A 19006-nucleotide genomic window follows, 5' to 3' on the forward strand; every position below is an offset into this window, starting at 1 on the left:
TGTATAAATACCACATCTAATTGATCCGATCATCTACTGAGAGGCATCTGGGTAGGTTCCATATCTTCAGTATGGTAAATAGTGCTGCAATGAACATCATTGTGCTAGTAGGTTTTAGTATGTCCTTGTTTCTGGATGATTGGGTAAATGCCAAGTAATGGAATTGCTGGGTCATAGGGGAGTTCTATGTTTAGTCTTTTGAGGAACTGCCATACTGCTTTCCATAGTGGTTGAATGAGTTTACATTCCCACAACAGTGTAGTAGTGATGTCTCCTGGCCGCATCCCTTCCAGCATCTGTCGTTGTTAGATTTCTTGATCATGGCCATTCTAACTGGAGTGAAGTGGAATCTCAGAGTTGTTTTGATTTGCATTTATTTTATGGCCAACAATATGGAGCATTTATTAATGTGTCTATAGGCCATTCTTATTTCTTCTTCAGAGAAGACTCTCTTTAAGTCTTTGGCCAATCTTCTAATGGGATGGTTGTTTCTTTGGAGATTAGTTTTGGAGTGATTCAATTTTTTGAGCTGTTGTTATATTTTAGATATGAGGCCGTTGCCTGTTGTATGGTTAGTGAAGATCTTCTCCCACTCTGTGTGCTTTCTATTTAGCTTGGTAGCTATGTCCTTTGCCATACAAAAGCTCTGTAGTTTAATGCAGTCCTACTTATCCAAACTTTGATTTGTTGTGTTTCTGGGTATTTATTAAGAAAGTTTTTTTTTTTTTTTTTTTTTGCCAGTCCTGGGCTTGACCTCAGGGCCTGAACACTGGCCTTGGAGCCTCAGCACCACTTCTGGCTTTTTTCTATGTATGTGGTACTGAGGAATCGAACCTGGGTCTTCATGCATGCTAGGCAAGCACTTTAACCACTAGGCCAAACTCCCGGCCCCTTATTAAGAAAGTTTTAACCTGTGCCAAGGAGACCTAGTGTATCTCCTATTTCTTCTTGTAAAGTTTTCAATGTATTTGCTTTTACCTCAAGTTCTTTGATCTATTTGGAGTTAATCTTAGTGCAGGGTGACATAGGAAGGATCCAACTGTAGTTTTCTGCAGGTGCTTAACCAGTTCTGCCAGCACCACTTTTGAAGACGCTGTCTTTCTTCCATTCTATGTTTTTTTTTTTACTACCTTATCAAAGGTTAGGTGGCTATAGGTCTGTGGGTTGATTTCTGGGTCTTCAGTTCTATTCCATTGGTCTTCAGGCCTGTTCTTGTGCCAGTACCAAGCTGTTTTGCTCACTATAGCTATGTAATAGAGTCTAAAGTTTGGTATTGAAATTCCTCCTGCACTGTTCTTCCTGCTAAGAATTGTTTTTGCTATATGGGGTCTTTTATTATTCCATATGAAATTTTGGATTGCCTCTTCTATTTTCTTAAAGAATGACACTGGGATATTGATGGATATTGCATTGAATTTGTAGACAGGGCTTCTAATTTTCATTTGGCTTTTTCACTCAAGGCTGTTTCTCTGCCAGTTAAGTCATACCTCTACTTTGGCATTTTGGTGGTTAATGGAAGATAAGAGTCTCACAGACTTTCCTACCTGGTCTGGCTTCAAACTGAGATCCTCAGATTTCAGTCTCTTGGGTATTAGGATTATAGGCATGAGCTGCCACTAGCACTTGACAATCACTTTTAAGGTAGTAGTGGAAAGTTCTACTTAAAGAGCGGGAACATATTTTCAGATCAATATAACTGAATTCATGTTAAATTTAGAACCAAAATCAATATTATTCTTGTTATTATTTTTATCATCATTATTATTTCTCAGTACTGGGGTTTGAACTTAAGGTCTTGCAACTGCTAGGCAGAGTTCTAACACTTAAGCAATCTCTTCAGCTTCTGGTAAACATTATTCCCTTAAATATCTTTGCAGTGCTGAGTTAATAATCATGTATTTCTTTAGTTTTTGTTTAATCATAGAAAGTTTTTATTTCTCCATTGATTATGAAGCATAGTTTCACTGGATACAGTAGTCTGGGCTGGTAATTGTTATCTTTAAGGGCTTGAATTATGCCTTTACATACTTTTCTTGCATCAGTGTTTATGTTGAGAAATCTGTGAATATTCTAATGGATTTGCCCTTGTTTCCTCTTTTTGCCTCTTCTATATTTTGTTTTTCTGTTTGTTTAGCATTAATGTATCTAAAATTGTTTCCTCTTTTATCTTGGCAGATTGGTGTCTGTAAGCCTCTATTACTCCAATAACCTTTTCTTTCCCTGTTGGGGGAGTTTTCTGCTATTATTTTATTGAACAGTGTATTAGTGTCTTTGTTTTGTATTTCTTCTGCTTTGTTTATACCCTTGACTTGTAGGTTTGAATTTTTTAAATAAATAGAACTGTTTTATTGTAGAATAAATTGACTATGACTAAAAGCAACATCGTTACTCCTTTTATTTGTTTCTCTAAAAACCACTGGCTATCTTAAAGATGGACAATCTATGCATCCTAGAGCCTCACAGGTATTAGAGAACTCTTGATGCTGAGAAACAATTTCAAGAAACTCCTCAAATCAGGTCTGAGTTAGGTTTGAATTTTTTTTTCCCAGTCCTGGGCTTGAGCTCAGGGCCTGAGCACTGTCCTTGGACTTGTCTCAGGCTAGAGCTCTACCACTTGAGTGTCAGCACCACTTCTGGCTTTTTTCTATGTGTGTGGTAATGAGGAATCAAACCCAGGTCTTCGTTGATGCTAGGCAAGCACTCTAACATTAGGCCAAACTCCTTGCCCCTGGTTTGAATTTTTTGATGGAGTTTGAGAGGTCTTGTAAAATCCATTCATGTTTTTTAGTTTCGGTTGAGTTTTTTTCTTTTTCTTTTTATATTTTTGCTAGACCGGGGCTTGAGCTCAGGGCCTGAGCACTGTCCTTGGACTTTCTCAAGGCTAGAGCTCTACCACTTGAGCATCAGCACCATTTCAGGCTTTTTCCTATGTATGTGGTACCGAAGAATCGAACCTGGGTCTTCATGCATGCTCGGCAAGCACTCTACCACTAGGCCAAACTCCTGGCCCTCTATTGAGTTTTTATTTTGGGAGATAGAGCTCTTAATTTCTAGTATTTCAATTGACTTTCTTCAAGATCTTTATATCTTTTATTGATTTCCTCCTGGTAAGCATTTCGATAACAGAAATACTATTAGCTTTGAACAAAGATTTGATTTTGTATCTCTGATAGTTAATAGTGAAATTTGCTAAGTTATTTAACTTATTAGATTTCAGATTTTATAAGTGAAGATAGTATCTTCTTGAAAGTTTTTAGAACGTAAGGAAATAACTCTTGTTGAATATCTTGTTCAATCTTGTATAGTGGTTTAAAAAATAAGTTATTCCTTTGCCATGAGTCTCACCATAAAAATAATGTGTAAAGTTAGTAAATATACTAACATATGTACTTTTTGTACATTTTAAAGTAGTATTAGTTATTACTTTTCTATCTTGAAATTGCTAAACTGTTCTACAAAAGGAGACAGCATTTCATGGGTAATCAGAACTTCTATCTGACTATGAATGTTACTTCAGATATTACCTGTGTGACTTTGGATAAACTATTTTACCTCAGTTTATTTATATGTAAAGTAAATAGTAGTATTACCTATGTCATAGAATTCTTTAGAAGACTGTATTAATTTATACTTAGGATAATCTTTGACCTTTGTTCATTTATTTGTACTTTCCTTTCTTCATTCCAAAGGTCTTAATAAAAATTTAATCCACTTTTAAATGCCAAGACTACATATTAATAGTGTCATTGTGACCTCAGTAAACTGTGGTGATTGTATGCTAATATTAAGTACTACCACTTACTACATGGGATATTAAATAATAGGTATGATTGTATTTGTTCTAATAGGAGGATATAGAAACAAGAGGTTTATCTTTGTGATTGCGGTTCTTAATGTACTATGTGAAGTTATTCCTATTCTCTTCTTTCTCCTTGTAGTTTATCTCATGTTACTGTATTTGACTTTGATACCTGGTGTATTGTATATACATCGATTTGTTTATTTGAAATAGGGAAGGGAAGGGGAAAAACAAGATGATTGGGGGGGGGAGGGAAGGGAAAGTGGGAGAAAAACATGGGAAAAAATATCAATATTCAAGAAGTAATTTACCCACTACCTTACAAGTGTAACTTTAACCCCTCTATATATCACCCTGACAATAAAATACAAAAAAAACAATTAAAAATTCAATAAGTAATTCTTTTTAAAATTAGCCAGGCACCAGTGGCTCATGCTAGTAATCCCTGATACTCAGGAGGCTGAGATCTGAGTATCACAGTTCAAAGTTAGGTTGGGCAGGAAAGTCCATGAGATGCTTGTCTCCAAAGTCAGAAGTGGAATTGGCTAAAGTGACAGAATTCAAGCTTTGAGTCAGAGAACCTCGGGGACAGTACACAGTTCCTGAGTTCAAGTCTCAGGACTGGCATAAAAAAATTAGATGCTTATTTATTTAGGGTAAATCTTGAATTATATTATCTGGGAGAGAAAATTTACTCCTAAATATGTTGTTTGTACAATACTAATTAGGAAATTGGTTTTTAAGTTTGGGCTCTATTCCTTGTATAACATTGGCAAGTTTTTTCTCCCCCCCCCCCTCTGCACTGGGTTTAAACTTAGGGCCTTCTGTTTGTTGTGTAGGCACTCATTACAAGAACCATGCCCTTAACTCCCTTTTTTGCTTCAGTTATTCTTCAGATAAGAGGTTGAGTTTTTGCTTGGGGTTGTCTGGAACAGCAGTACTCTCTCATTTATTTTGGATACAGAAAAATGCCACTATGCTAACTGGTTGAAATGTAGTTTCGCAATTGTCCTCTGGGCTGGCTTGGAGCTGAGGTCCTCCCTGATTATCTGAGATTATAAATATGAGCCATCAAGCCCAGCAACAATTTTTTTTTCCAGTCTTGTGCTTGAGCTCAGAGCCTGAGTGCTGTCCTTGGGCTCCCTTAAGGCTAGAGCTCTACCACTTGAGACACAGCACCATCCCAGCTTTTTTCTATGTATGTGGTACTGAGGAATTGAACCTGGGTCTTCATGCATGCTAGACAAGTACTCTACTACTAGGCCAGCACCCAGCAACAATTTTTTTAATCCCTTTTTATTCTTATACCCATTTATAAAATTTTGATAATAACAATTTCTAGCTAGGACTGGGAGTTTGGTCTGGTGGTAGAGGGCTTGCCTAGCATGCATGAAGACCCAGGTTTAATTCCTCGGTACCATGCATATAGAAAAAAGCCAGAAGTGGTGCTGTGGCTCAAGTGATAGAACTCTAGCCTTGAGAAAAGTCCAAGAACAGTTTTCAGGCTCTGAGTTCAAGCCCTACCACTGGCAAGAAAAATAAAATTTACTAGCTAATATGATTAGTAGAAAACTAATACAACTTGATTAACCAAGTATTTCAAATATGTAAATGCACTATGAATGTTCATTGTTTTATCTCTTCCTTGTGCAGTCATGACTGAATGGATCTAGCACATTGGTGATTTTTCATGAAGGTGAAATCTCAATAATGGTAGTTGGATTTTTCTGCTCAGAAAGTACTAAATATGTTTACCTCCAGTACTTTCTTAAACTTCGATGATGTATTTATAGGCAGTGGGCAGATTCCAGTTTCCTTGTTGCCTCTATAAATACTGGACAGGTGGCAACCTTCTTGCTTTCATTATAGTGTTTGCCCACTTGAGATAAATTACCTCTTCTAGGTATCCAAATGGTGTGCCTGCAAGAGATCATTTACCTCAAACAGGGGAGAGAGTTACTTTCACTGAGAGGCTAAGATATAAATCATTATGTGAATAGACAAAAAAAAAACCCCTTTATATAGCTGAACTTTTTGATATGATTAGCCCAAACTAAAATTTTAAAGAAAGAAAAATTTAAGGGTAGAAACAAATGTACTAATTTGCTTAGAAGTATCTTTGCATATATATACATATGTATATACACATACGTATATATATATATATGAATAGATAGATATAAGTAGAATTTTACTGCATTTTCACACTTGTTTCCTCTGTAATTAAATTTCAGTTAATTTAAAAGATAGATGATCCAAATATACCCTTGCTAATAGCTACTCAACGTTCTTTCCATTTTGTACTTCTAGTTTACTTTGTAGAGGTTGTAACCACTCAGGCAAAATTCAGAAGACTATTCTATGTTCAATTTAAGATTGATGTTTCATAGAGTAAGTTTAAAGCACTAAGATAGGATATTTACACTAATGAGCAGTTATTTGTGCAAATTTAAAAGATTTAAAACTTGAGTCAGGTGTGACAGTATATGTCTTGGGAATTGAAGCCAGAGAAATGTGTGTTCAGCTTGGGTTACATAATATGTTCCAGGCCAGGGTAAGTTATATTGCTAGACACTTTGTTTAAAAAAATTCCTTGTGGTGGCTACACCTGTAATCCTAGCTACTTAGGAGGCTGAGATCTGAGGATCAAGGTTCAAAGCCAGCCCAGGCACAAAAGGACCTGAGACTCTTATCTTCAATTAACCTCTAGAAAATAGGAAGTAGGGCTTGGCTCAAGGGTAGGTCAATAGCCTTGAGCTAAAGAGCTCAGGGACAACACCAAGGCCCGGGGATATGGTGGTAACCTTGAGTTGAAGAGCTCTGGGACAATGACCAGGCTGAGTTCAAGTTCCATGACCCACACCTCCCCCCCCAAAAAAAATTCTTTGTTACAAATGTGGGCTACCTATAACCAGAATCATAGGCCAAAAGCTCTACTCTAGGGGTTCCAACATGTCAGTTTTCACCAGACTTTTCAAAAGCAAATAAAAACAATGATGAAGAGCCAGGCAGTTAGTTTGGATCAAAATGGCCATTTTGGGAAGATGGAGATTAAGTATTTCAGCTCTTCTCTGGAGCACTGACCTTAAGCTTTCTGTTTAAATAGAGGAGTAATTGGGGTTGGAGTGAGAGGTATATATTATTATACAATCTGAGTCAGGCTATAGTCTTTTGGTCATCTCAGTTCTGTTCCTATAATGAGGTTCAGAAGGATTCCTCATCACTCAAGACAGCAATGAATTCCCCATGTGATGATCTGGGGTAGATTTCATCACAGTAATCTTTCTTTTTTTTTTTTTTTTGCCAGTCCTGGGCTTGAGCTCAGGGTCTGAGCACTGTCCTTGGACTTTCTCAAGGCTAGAGCTCTACCACTTGAGCCTCAGCACCACTTCTGGCTTTTTTCTATGTATGTGGTACCAAGGAATCGAACCCGGGTCTTCATGCATGCTAGGCAAGCACTTTAACCACTAGGCCAAACTCCCGGCCCCATCACAGTAATCTTTCTACAACCTCTGTTCCTGGACTCTGTGGTGACTACAGATTTAAAACAATGACAAGAGACTTTCAGGTGCATTTCAATCAAGAGGAACTAATGTGAATATTAGTTATAACCGGAAATTTGGGATCTGTCAGTATCTATGAAATTTTTGAGCTTCAAAATAGGGCATAACCAAGCCTATTGCAACTTTTTGACTATACTGTGGATAATGTACTCTAAAGTGTGCAGGGAGGAAAAAGAACATGAAACACAATTGTGAAAAGCTGATGGGAGTCATGCTAACGTAGGTTCCAGAGTGGAACCATTAGCTTTGTATATATATTATTATTTTTATTATTAGGGTGCTGTATAGAGGGGTTATAGTTACATTCTTAAGGTAGTGAGTATATTACTTCTCAAACATTGTTACCCCTTTTTTTCTCCCAGTTTTCCTCCCCCACCTCCTCCCAAGTTGTAAAGTTCATTTTCCAACCTATTATCTTATGGCTGTCACTGTTACATTGGTTCACCCTTTGTCCTCTGTCTCATCTTCTGGTATTTCCCCTTCCCTTCCCTAATTAAAATAAACAAATAAATGTATATACAAAACAGCAGGTACCAAAATCAGATACAGTAACAACAGGGGATAAACCATAAGGGGAAAAAACCAAAAGAGAAAAGCAATAACTTTTCATAGTACATTAAGCAACAACCACAAAGCTAAACCTCTTTTTTCCCTGTCCTGGAGTTCATTTCACTTGGAATCATCCTATATGGTCATACAAAGATAGCTATTGAGCTATTGTGATCATTTGCTAGGAAAATCCTAGATGTTTACTAATTGTTTCAAATGAGGAAAACCATAGATCCTATGTTTCTTTGGGTCTGGCTTACTTCACTTTATATGATTTTTTCCAAGTCTTTCCATTTCCTTACAAATGGGGCAATGCCATTCTTTCTTATGGCAGCATAGAATTCCATTGTGTAGGGCCGGGAGTTTGGCCTAGTGGTAGAGTGCTTGCCTAGCATGCACAAAGACCCGGGTTCAATTCCTTGGTACCACATACATAGAAAAAAAAAAGCCAGAAATGGTGCTGAGGCTCAAGTGGTAGAGCTCTAACCTTGAGAAAGTCCAAGGACAGTGCTCAGGCTCTGAGCTCAAGCCCATGACTGGCAAAAAAGAAAAAAAAAAAAGAATTCCATTGTGTATAAGTACCACATCTTGATCCATTCACTACCTAAGGGCATATGGGTTGATTCCATATCTTAGCTATGGTAAATAATGCAGCAGTGGACATAATTGTGCTGGTTGGTTTAGTATGGCTTTGTTTCTGGTCATTTGGGTAAATTTCCAGGAGTGGGATTTCTGGGTTATAGGGGAGCTCTATGTTTAGTCTTTTGTGGAACCTCCATATTGCTTTCCAGAGTAGTTGAACAAGTTTACACTCCCACCAACAATGTAGTAGTGTTCCCTTCTGGGCAGTTCCCTGCCAGCATCTGTTAATAGATTTCTAGAGATAATGACCTTCTAACTTGGGTGAAGTGGAATCTTAAAGTTGTTTTGATTTGCATTTCTTTTATGGCCAGAGATGTTGAGCATTTTTTTTCATTTTTCTATTGGCCATTCTTAGTTCCTCTTCAGATAAGTATCTCTTTGTAAATGTATTATTACTAACTTCTCTTTTATAGTTGAGGAAAAGGAAGTATAATAATTAAGTAGTGTGCCAGGGGCCACACATCCTAGATTTAAACACAAGAAAGTCTGCTTCTAAAGATGATTCTTTGACTCTACTATTGAATACTACTTCTATTGGGTACAAAAATTTCCTCCAAATATCAGATATCTTTGTGTGTGTGTGTGTGTGTGTGTGTGTGTGTGTGTGTGTGTGTGTGTGTGTGTGTGTTCTTTCTACCTTTTTTCTAGCCTGATACTTTTCACCTTGCAGGATCTGACTTGTATAAATAATACTGGTGAGTCCCATGCCCTCTGGCTTTCAAGAGATTGGAAGGAAAGAGTAGTGTGATGCCAGGACTACTTATTCTCTGGTGTCTGCTGGTTTTCATCCATGGAGATAGTTACTTTTAGGCTTATGTCCCATTTATTATGTTATTATCATCATTTTGGGTTTAGATTCTACCTAAGAATGAAGTCCTACAACATTTGAATTTTTTTAGGTTTGACATACCTTGCTTGATATAATGATCTCCAATTCCATCCATTTGCCTGCAAATTACTTTTTTTTTCTTTTGTCAATCATGGGACTTGAACTCAGGGTCTGGGTGCTGTCTTGGAGCTTTTTTGCTCAAGGCTAGCATTGTACCACTTTGAAAACAGGTCTACTTCTAGTTTTTGGATGATTAGAGTCTCATGAGCTTTCCTGCTTGATCTGACTTACAACCATGATCCTCACATAGCTCTGCTCTGTAGTAGCTAGGTTTTTCTTTATGGTTGACAAATGCTCCATTTTCCATATAAACACTTTTTTCCTGTTCATTGGTGGTTGTTCTTTTACCTTGGTGAATTGTCCTTTTTATTTTCTAGACAACTAGAGTCCTGTTTAGAAAACTACATGTATCTACATCTTCAAGTGTTATTATTTCCTCTGTATTTGTTTTTAGGTTTCAGATTTTTACATTAAGATACTTGATCCATTTTGAAGTGAATTTTGTAGAGGATGAGAAATCTAGTTTCAGTGTCCAGTATTCCCAGCGTGTATTTGCTTCCTTGTCAAAAATCAGATAACTCCTGAAATTGCTCCAGGAACTCTTTTGATAAGGATTCTGTGAGCCCAGGATGATATACAATTACCAATATACTACCTAACTATAAATCTAAACTATTAGAGTCTAATAAGAAAATTACATATCTAATTACTTCAGTCAGAAAAATGCAATATAGCATGCTCTCAGTGTTTATTGAAAATAAATATAAGCAATGATGACAAGAAATATTCTGCATCTTCTATGAATTTACATTTTAAAATAAGAACTATTATGTCATTCAGGATTTCCAGTATAATAATCTATGTAACCCATTCCTCAAAGTTTAGTAGCAGAAAAAAGTTTGATCCATATGTTTTACTCATATATGGAGAAAAATATTGTTTGTTTGTCTAAACTGTAAGATATAATTAAGAGCACTGAAAAGGGAGGGAGGAGGGGAGAGAGAACATGAGGAGAAAAAGGATGTTGCATTTAATGGAAGCTTGAATAATCACTAGTAAGCTAATAAAATAATACAGAGAAAAAGTGAGCAGCTAAGACAACAGCACTAGGACCAGGATAAAAAGAGAACAAAAATGTAAGAGAAAGTAAGACTAAATGTAATTGAGTAAGAATAATCAGAAAACAAGAGAAAGTCTGTGAGACTCTAATCTCCAGTTAACCACCAGGAAGTGGTGCTATGTCTTCAGTTGGTAGAGTGATAGCTTTGAGCTGAAGAGTTCAGAGAAAGCACTGCTCAGGCCCAGAATTCAAGCTCCATGACCTTAGGGGAAAAAAGAAAAGAAAAGAGAAAAAAGAAAACATAAACAGTGTAACTTAATATAAAGAAAACTATTCCTCAAGAGGAGGTAGCAATTGTAAATATACACATTGACTATCAATGCACCCAACTGTATAAAACAAACCCTACTTGATATAAAGGAACAGATAGATCTCAACACAAGAATAGTAAGTGACTTCAAAAACAGCATGGTACTGGCATAAATGCAGACACACTGACAAATGAATTAAAAGATCCAGAAATAAACCCACAAAGCTAGAGTTATCTGATTTTTGACAAGGAAGCAAAAAACACGTTGGGAATAAGGTATGGGTTTTTTTTTTTCTGTATACCTTATTATTATTATTATTTTTTGTCGGTCGTGGGGCTTGAACTCTGGGCTTGGGTGTTGTTCCTGAGCTCTTCAGCTCAAGGCTACCACCCTACCACCCTACCCCTTGAGCCACAGCAACACTTCTCTATCTCAGATGTAGTTTATACTCATTTTTACTTATACTACTCAAGAGGCCTATCATATGCGCAGCAAATAGTTTTCTTACGTACACATGGATGCTGGTGCAGCATCTTGAGATTGGTAAAAGGACATGTCTGAATATAGTGTTTCTTATAATAAAGTTACATGTTATTTTATATTGCTTTGCAGTATTTGCTAAAAACAAAATTCTGTTATTTTCCTTGAAAGACTATCTTTAGGAACCTAGAAACAATTTGAAAGTATTTCAGAAATTATAAAAGCACTTCTATCTTTACAATGTCAAATTTTCTTGAAAGACTTTGTTCTAGCCTTTCACCTTAAGCAGGTATTTGTTTTTGTCAGGTAGATGTGTCTCTTTTAGTCAGTAGTTGGATGGATCTTGCCTTTGATCTAACAAGCCTTTTGATTGGAGAATTGAACCCATTGATATTAAGTGTTAGAACCAAGAGGTATGCAGTAGCTCCTGTCATGTTAAGCTCCTCCACTCCTTTTAGAGTTGTATTTTTTCTGTTCTTACTATAACTATCTGCTCATCCAGTAAGGTCTATTTTCCCTGCTTATTCTATATGCATGTTGTTTTTCTGTATGTGGAATGTCAGACTCTTCGGTAGTGCTGGTTTAGTTAGAATGGCCATTATCTAGAAAACAAACAATAACAGATACTAGTGAGAATGTGGCTGAAAACGATGGGAATGTATACTTGTTCAGCCACTCTGGAAAGCAGTGTGGAGGTTCCTCAAACAGTTAAACATGGAAGCCGGGTGAGGTGGCTCATGCCTGTAATCCTACCTACTCAGGAGGCTGAGATTTGAGGATCACGGTTCAAAGCTAGCCCTGGCACAAAAATACCTGAGACTCTTATCTTCAATTAACCTCTAGAAAATGGGAAATGGGGCTTGACTCAAGGGTAGGTCAGTAGCCTTGAGCTGAAGAGCTCAGGGACAGTGCCCAGGCCAAGTTCAAGCCCCATGACCCACCAAAAAAAAAAAAAAGTTAAACATGGAAGTACCCTGTGATCTAGCAATTCCCTTCCTGAGCATTTGCCCCAATGATTGAAAACCAGAATACAGTTAAGCCTCTAGCACAACCATGCTTATTTCAGCATTATTCACTAGAGCTAAGGTATGGAATCAGTCCAGATGCCTTCAGTGAATCAGGAAAATATGTTATATTGAATTTTATTAATCCATTAGAAAGGATGATATTGTACCATTTGTAAGGAAATGAAGACATGGAAAACATTATGTTAAGTGAAGTAAGTTAGGCTCAGAGAGACAAAGGATCCATACTTTTCCTTATTTGTGGAAGCTAGATTTAGCTCACAAAATCATAGATATGGAAATGCATACAAATACGTCAGATGAAATATGATAGATTCAAGGGTAATCTCAACTAGGGTAATTCTTAGAAAGTTAATATCAAAGTTCAGCAAAATACACCAGGAAGTGAATTCTCAAAAAGGGCAGGGTAGGGCCAAGGAGAAGGAGGTAGATGAATGAAGAGGAAAGAGGGATACAATGCAGACAAGAATCCAGTGGATATCTTACAACATTAGGAAGAGTGAGGAAAGGGCTGGAGGGTGGGAATTGGTTAAGGATAAATAAAAGGGTTAACATTGATCAAGATGCATTATATTTATAAACTACTTTGCTAAATGACAACTCCTTTGTGCAACTACTTAGAGATAATAATAAAAACTTTTAAAAAGCAATAAAAACACTTCTTACTGAAGTAGAAGTTATTCAGTACTCTTACTATCATTCATTGAGAGGCAGCATACAGAAACAGAGTGCATGTCTCTACACACTTCTTACAGATTTGAAAGAATGTTTCCTGGGATTATATTATCATTTAAAAAGTGACTTTTAGAGAGGTCAGTGTCTCTACAAACACATTTCTGCACTATAGTTAAAAAAACCCTATTAATGGAAATCTAATTGTAGTTAAAATTTTTTTAACTTTTTTTTTCTCTATATTTTTTATTGTAAATAGTAAAAGGGTTACATGATATTTGCCAGATAGAAGGTGCATTAATTCACATACATTGAATTTTTTTAACTTTTAAATTTTGTTTTAATTCTTTTTTTGTCTTTATTTTTATTATCTTAAAGTAGTTATACAAAGAAGGCTTTTAAGAAGAATTTATGAATACAAAATATATCTTGATCAATGTCACCACTTTCAACATTGGGTTTTTAAGTAATTAATTAATTAATTAATTGCCAGTCCTGGGCTTAGGCTCACGGCCTGAACACTGTCCTTGTTGTTTTTCAAGGCTAGAGCTCTACCACTTGAGCCACAGCACCACTTCTGGCTTTTTTCTATGTACGTGGTACCGAGGAATTGAACCTGGGTCTTGGTGCATGGAAGGCAAGCACTCTACTGCTAGGCCAAACTCCCAGCCCCCTGGGTTTTTCTTTTAATGCCTCTTTATTTTTTTGTAAAATTTTTACTGATTTTATATTTCATAAATAGTTTTTCTAAAAACAAGCCTTTATGTTTATTTAAAAGAATATATACATATATAAATTAATATTAACTTCTTAGTATTGAGTCCCATTTTTGACTTCAGTATTGCTGTAGCAGCCATGAAAATAAATTGAAATGTAATTAATTAAAAAAGATAAAAATACCTGTAAATAAACATGTTAAAGATGAGATGAAAAGGCATAAAACTTGCAAGAAATAGATGTTTATATATACATATATATTCAAATGATATTTTCACTGTTACAATAATAAATTTTAGTATAAATTCATAGGAAAATGAAATATTTACATTGTAGTAAATTTGACTGTTTTATAATGTATGTTGGTTGCTATATAATTAGGCCACTAAATTCTTTTTAATTGTTTATTTAAGGAATCTAGTGTTTAAGACTGGTATTTTAATGAAAAATTCTATGTCTTTTGTGCAGGTGATTTTGTGCAGGTGTTTGTATAATGAATGGATATAGAATTAAACTTATTGTATATTCTTTGTGTGTATGTGAGCCAGTGCTAGAGCTTGAAATTAAGACCTGGGTACTTTCCTAGAGCCATTTTTTTCTTTCTTTCTTTCTTTCTTTCTTTCTTTCTTTCTTTCTTTCTTTCTTTCTTTCTTTCTTCCTTCCTTCCTTCCTTCCTTCCTTCCTTCCTTCCTTCCTTCCTTCCTTTCTTTTCTTTCTTTCTTCTTTCTCTTTTTTTGGCCAGTCCTGAGCTTGGGATCAGGGCGTGAGCACTGTCCTTGGGCTTTCTCAAGGCTAGTGCTCTACCACTTGAGCCACAACACCACTTCTGGCTTTTTTCTTTTCTTTTTTTTCATATTTTTTATTGTAATTAATAGAAGGGTTACATGATATTTGCCAGATAGAAGGTGCATTAATTCACATACATTGATACCCTTCCACCTGTCTTGGTCTCCATTTCCCTCCCCCCACCCCCACCCTTCCTCTTGTTTTCCCCCCTTCCCTATCCAATTTCAAATAACCAAATACAAATATATCTGATATATCAGATAACAAAGTGAGATATTGTAACAATATGAGATAACCAAGGGACAGCAAAAGATGAGAGATAACATAGTACCTTAAGGACAACAATCACTTCTGGCTTTTTCCTATGTATGTGGTATGGAGGAATCGAACTTGGGTCTTTACGCATGTTAGGCAAGCACTCTACCACTAGGCCACTCTACCACTCCCAGCCACTGATAGAACAAGTTTGCATATAAGTTATTATATATAACAATTTCAAATTTATGATGTCTCTAAAGCTATGTGGTTTTCATATTTTGATTACATTAATCGTAAAATTTCTTTCCTTTTGTACATTGATAAATAAAGGAAATTTGAAGAAAAAAGTAATTTAGGAATAAAATTCAAATTTTAGAATACAGAATCATTGTCAGGAAATTCGTTATAAAATAGAAAGCCAGTGGCAGTGGTTGATTACTTTCTTTCTCACTCAGTGTTGTTCTTTAGTGTTGTACCATACATAAACTTAGCAAAAGACAAGAAGGACAATTTTATTTTGTAAGACTGGCTGAAATTTCTTTTTTTAATCTATGATGTAAAGCTAAGGTAAAACAGGAGAAGCCCCTAAAATGTAATACTGTGTACTACTAAATTGAAATAGTCTCCAAGGAGGGGGATGAAAATGGGTACAAAAATATGAGAAGGAGTATCAGTGTGTGAGAAGTAATGCACCTACTATCTGACGAATGTAACTATAACCCCAACAATAAAATAAAAACAAATAAAAAGTGGAAGCTCTTAAAATGTAATGTGGTGTATTATTAAATTGAAATAGTTTCCATGCTTGTTGTTTTACATGGACAATATCATAATATAAATAATAACAGGTTAAAACCTGTGTAGCAGAGGGAAAACTAAATTACATGACTTTTATAAAATCATATATAAACCTATTAACCATTACCTGGAATACCAATTAGTAGGAAAAACCCTTGACACTTTTATTTAACTACATTAAACACAAATATTAATTACAGACCTGATGAATGTAGCAGTAAGCAGGCTGTGTTGTATATGCTGGGACCTCAAGTCCATTACATGACAGGGATGATTACCAAATCCTGTGGGGAAGTTAATAGTTGTAGTTGTTAAATTTTACTTGCTTTGGAATAAGACAAATTATGTTTTCTAGTCTGAGAATATAAATAGAAAGGCATTAATGTACCAAGTTATAGCAGCTGTAAATAAAATGGACATATATATATACGAAGTATTAGAACAAAGAGATATAAATGTTTAGTTTTATAATATTCCATATGAATTACCTAATAAATCCATGAAGAATTTCTTTAGAAATTCTATATTGTTTTACAGATGAATTATCTTTTTTCTTCTTTTAATAGTAAACATCTGGAAGAGAAATTTTTAATGAATATAGGTGAATAGAAATTGCATAATGGAAAAATATTTTCATATTGTAATAAGCAGTATTGTTAAGTCAGTATAGAAAATTCTTATTTTTGTGCTCTTTCTTTTTGAAGATCCAAATTCCAGAATATGTGGACATATACTTATAGGTGCAGCCAAGAATTCTTTTACAAAACTCATGGATAACATCAGTGTAGCAATGGAGAGTGTTCCTCTGCGCAGTAACAGGAGTATTACATATGTAGAAAAAGACTCCCTTGTTCAAAGGCTGGCCCGTGGACTTCATAAAATAAACACTTTGGCCCTAAAGTATGGTTTGCGTGGCCATGTGCCCATTATGGTATGTACAAATTTTCATTTAATATTGATTTTAGAATTTGTAGATTTAGTTTTGCATCAGATTTATTTAGAGTTTAAACTACTTGTATGTGAAGGTACAAGTCGATTTTCTTTGATTTATCCCTCCCTCCTTCCTTTCCTCCCTCCCTCTTTTCCTTCCTTTCTTCCTTGCTTCTTTCTCTCTTTTTCTTTCTCTCTTTCTTTCTCTCTCTCACTCCCCCCTTTCGCTTTACATGGACATAAGACAAATAATGACAGATTAAAACTGTGTAGCAGAGGGAAAACTAAATTTCATGATTTAAAAAATAATAAATAAACCTATTAACCATTATCTGAAATGACAATTTGTAGGAAAACACCTGACACTTTTATTTGTCAATATTAAACACAAATATTAATTATAGACCTGATGAATGTAGAAGAGAGTAACCGCAATTTGAACTCAAGTCCTTGTTAGGCAAGTGCCTTGTGCCTTATTTGAGCTATACCTCACATCTTGTGTGTGTGTGTGTGTGTGTGTGTGTGTGTGTGTGTGTGTGTGTGTGTGTGCGCGCGCGCGCGTGAGCACACCAGTCCTGGGGCTGGGGCTTGGGCTTGAGCAAGTCCCTGACCCTTTTTTGCTCAAGACTAGTATGCTACCACTTGAACCACAGCTCCACCTCTGGCTTTTTTGGTGATAAATTGGAGATGAAAGTCTCATGAATGTTTTTGCCCAGGATGGCTTTCAACCATGACCCTTAAATCTCAGCCTTCCAGATAGCTAGTATTACAGGTGTGAGCCATAGTGCCTGGATATTCCTATCTTTATTAATTTAGTTCTCTTTTGCATAGGGTCCTGTCCAGGGCCAGCATCAGATTACAGTTCTTGTAGTAACTGGAATTATAGGTGTATTGCTACCATGCCCAGTTAAAGAGAAAATATCTCATTTACATTATTGCCAGGGTTAGCCTCCAATCATAACCCCCCAATCCCTATCTCTTGTGTAGCTGAGATTATTAGCAAAAACCACGATGCTTGTTCCTCATTTTATTACAATAAAAGTCATCCCGAATAAATATTGGCATTACTTTTAAGTATACTATTTCCTTGAAGTGCATAGTGATAGAATTATAAAAGACCTAAAATTGAGATGATTGGGAGTGGGTGGTAGAAGGGAAAGGGGAACAAAAGCATGAGAAGGGGTATCAATGTACGAGTAGTAATACACCCACTACTTGATGAATGTGACTGTAACCCCTCTATACATTACCCTGACAAAAAAAAGAACAACAAAAAAGACCTAAAATTTTCAGTTCTGTTTTCTAGATATCATCTAACTAGAAGATATATTTTAAGTGTTGATATCATATTTCACATATTAGTCACATAAAAAACTTGCATTTGAATGTTTTAGTAATAGCTGGTGCTGTTTTTTTTGTGCAATCTAAGTTACATTTAATTTAGTTAAATGGTCATTGCTATTGATTTTTTAGTAAATCTGCAGTTACTGCTTGAAAATTGCTCTTGTTTAACAACAGAAAAGCACAGCATCATTACAAAAGCAAATATTTGGATTTACACAAAGACTGCATGCAGCAGAGGTGGAACGCCGCTCACTGCGCCTAGAGGTTACAGAATTCAAACGAAATGTGAATGAAATGAAAAAGGAACTTGATAAAGCTCAGGGTCTCCAATTGCAATTAAATGAATTTAAGCACTCTGTAAGTATTTAGAATTTAGAAAACTATGGCCGTAATGATATCTGTTTCCTTTTTTTGATTTTTAGTATTTGATTTAAAAAATAATTCAGAGTCTCTTCAAATAGGATGGGCTTCTTCTTCCCCAATTCCCCCCCCCCAGTCTCTGTTTTAAAATGTCTTAAATTAAGAAGCCTAATGGTTGGGTAGATATATTTCTTTTTTGTTCTCCCTATATTGAACTTTTGAGTAATACATTATTTAGTATGAAATCAAGTTTCTTTCCCAAAGATAGGTTCAATTTGTATAACTTTACTGAGTTTAATATATTATTAAAAATCCCAGCAAATTGTTAAAAAGGAAAAAATTGCCAAATAAATTGACCAAAACATGTAAATGGATGAAGCATAATAAAATACACATTATTTATGTACTATGCTTGAAAATGGGTTAGTATCATCTTTTCAAACCATTATTACACTGTTTTAAAATATATATACAAATATCTAGTCAATTTGAGATCTTGAGATGGTCTGCCAAAATAAATATAGATATGTATTAATCAAAATGCATTAAGCATTAGAATGTATCAACCTACTATTAGGTTTAGATAATAGTAGCTCTTCTAACAATTGGAAACCTTCATATATATTATTCCCTAGAATATTATGAAAAATTCTAGATATTGTACATAGTTTGACTTTCTGGCTTATAAGTTAGCTTATTATTATTGTAATTATTATTATCATCAACACTGTTGCCAATATTAGGGTTTGAACTAGGGCTTTGTTTTGTTCAGCTTACTTGCTCAGCTAGTGCTAGACCACTTGAACCCTACTTCTAAGCAGAG

General features: G+C 35.5%; 1 protein-coding gene across 1 annotated transcript in view; it reads left to right on the forward strand.

Moving 5' to 3' along the window:
* The window catches only part of Ccdc171 (coiled-coil domain containing 171), a 304559-nt gene that overhangs the window by 127067 nt on the left and 158486 nt on the right, over nucleotides 1–19006 (forward strand). Inside the window, exons 19-20 of the mRNA XM_090330023.1 lie at nucleotides 16254–16480; nucleotides 17998–18180. Of these exons, the coding sequence (XP_090186149.1) occupies nucleotides 16254–16480; nucleotides 17998–18180 (410 nt within the window). The remainder of the gene's footprint in view (nucleotides 1–16253; nucleotides 16481–17997; nucleotides 18181–19006) is intronic.

This window comes from Megascapheus bottae, chromosome 3, assembly GCF_031878675.1.
Source record: "Megascapheus bottae isolate mThoBot1 chromosome 3, mThoBot2.hap1, whole genome shotgun sequence".
NCBI lineage: Eukaryota > Metazoa > Chordata > Mammalia > Rodentia > Geomyidae > Megascapheus > Megascapheus bottae.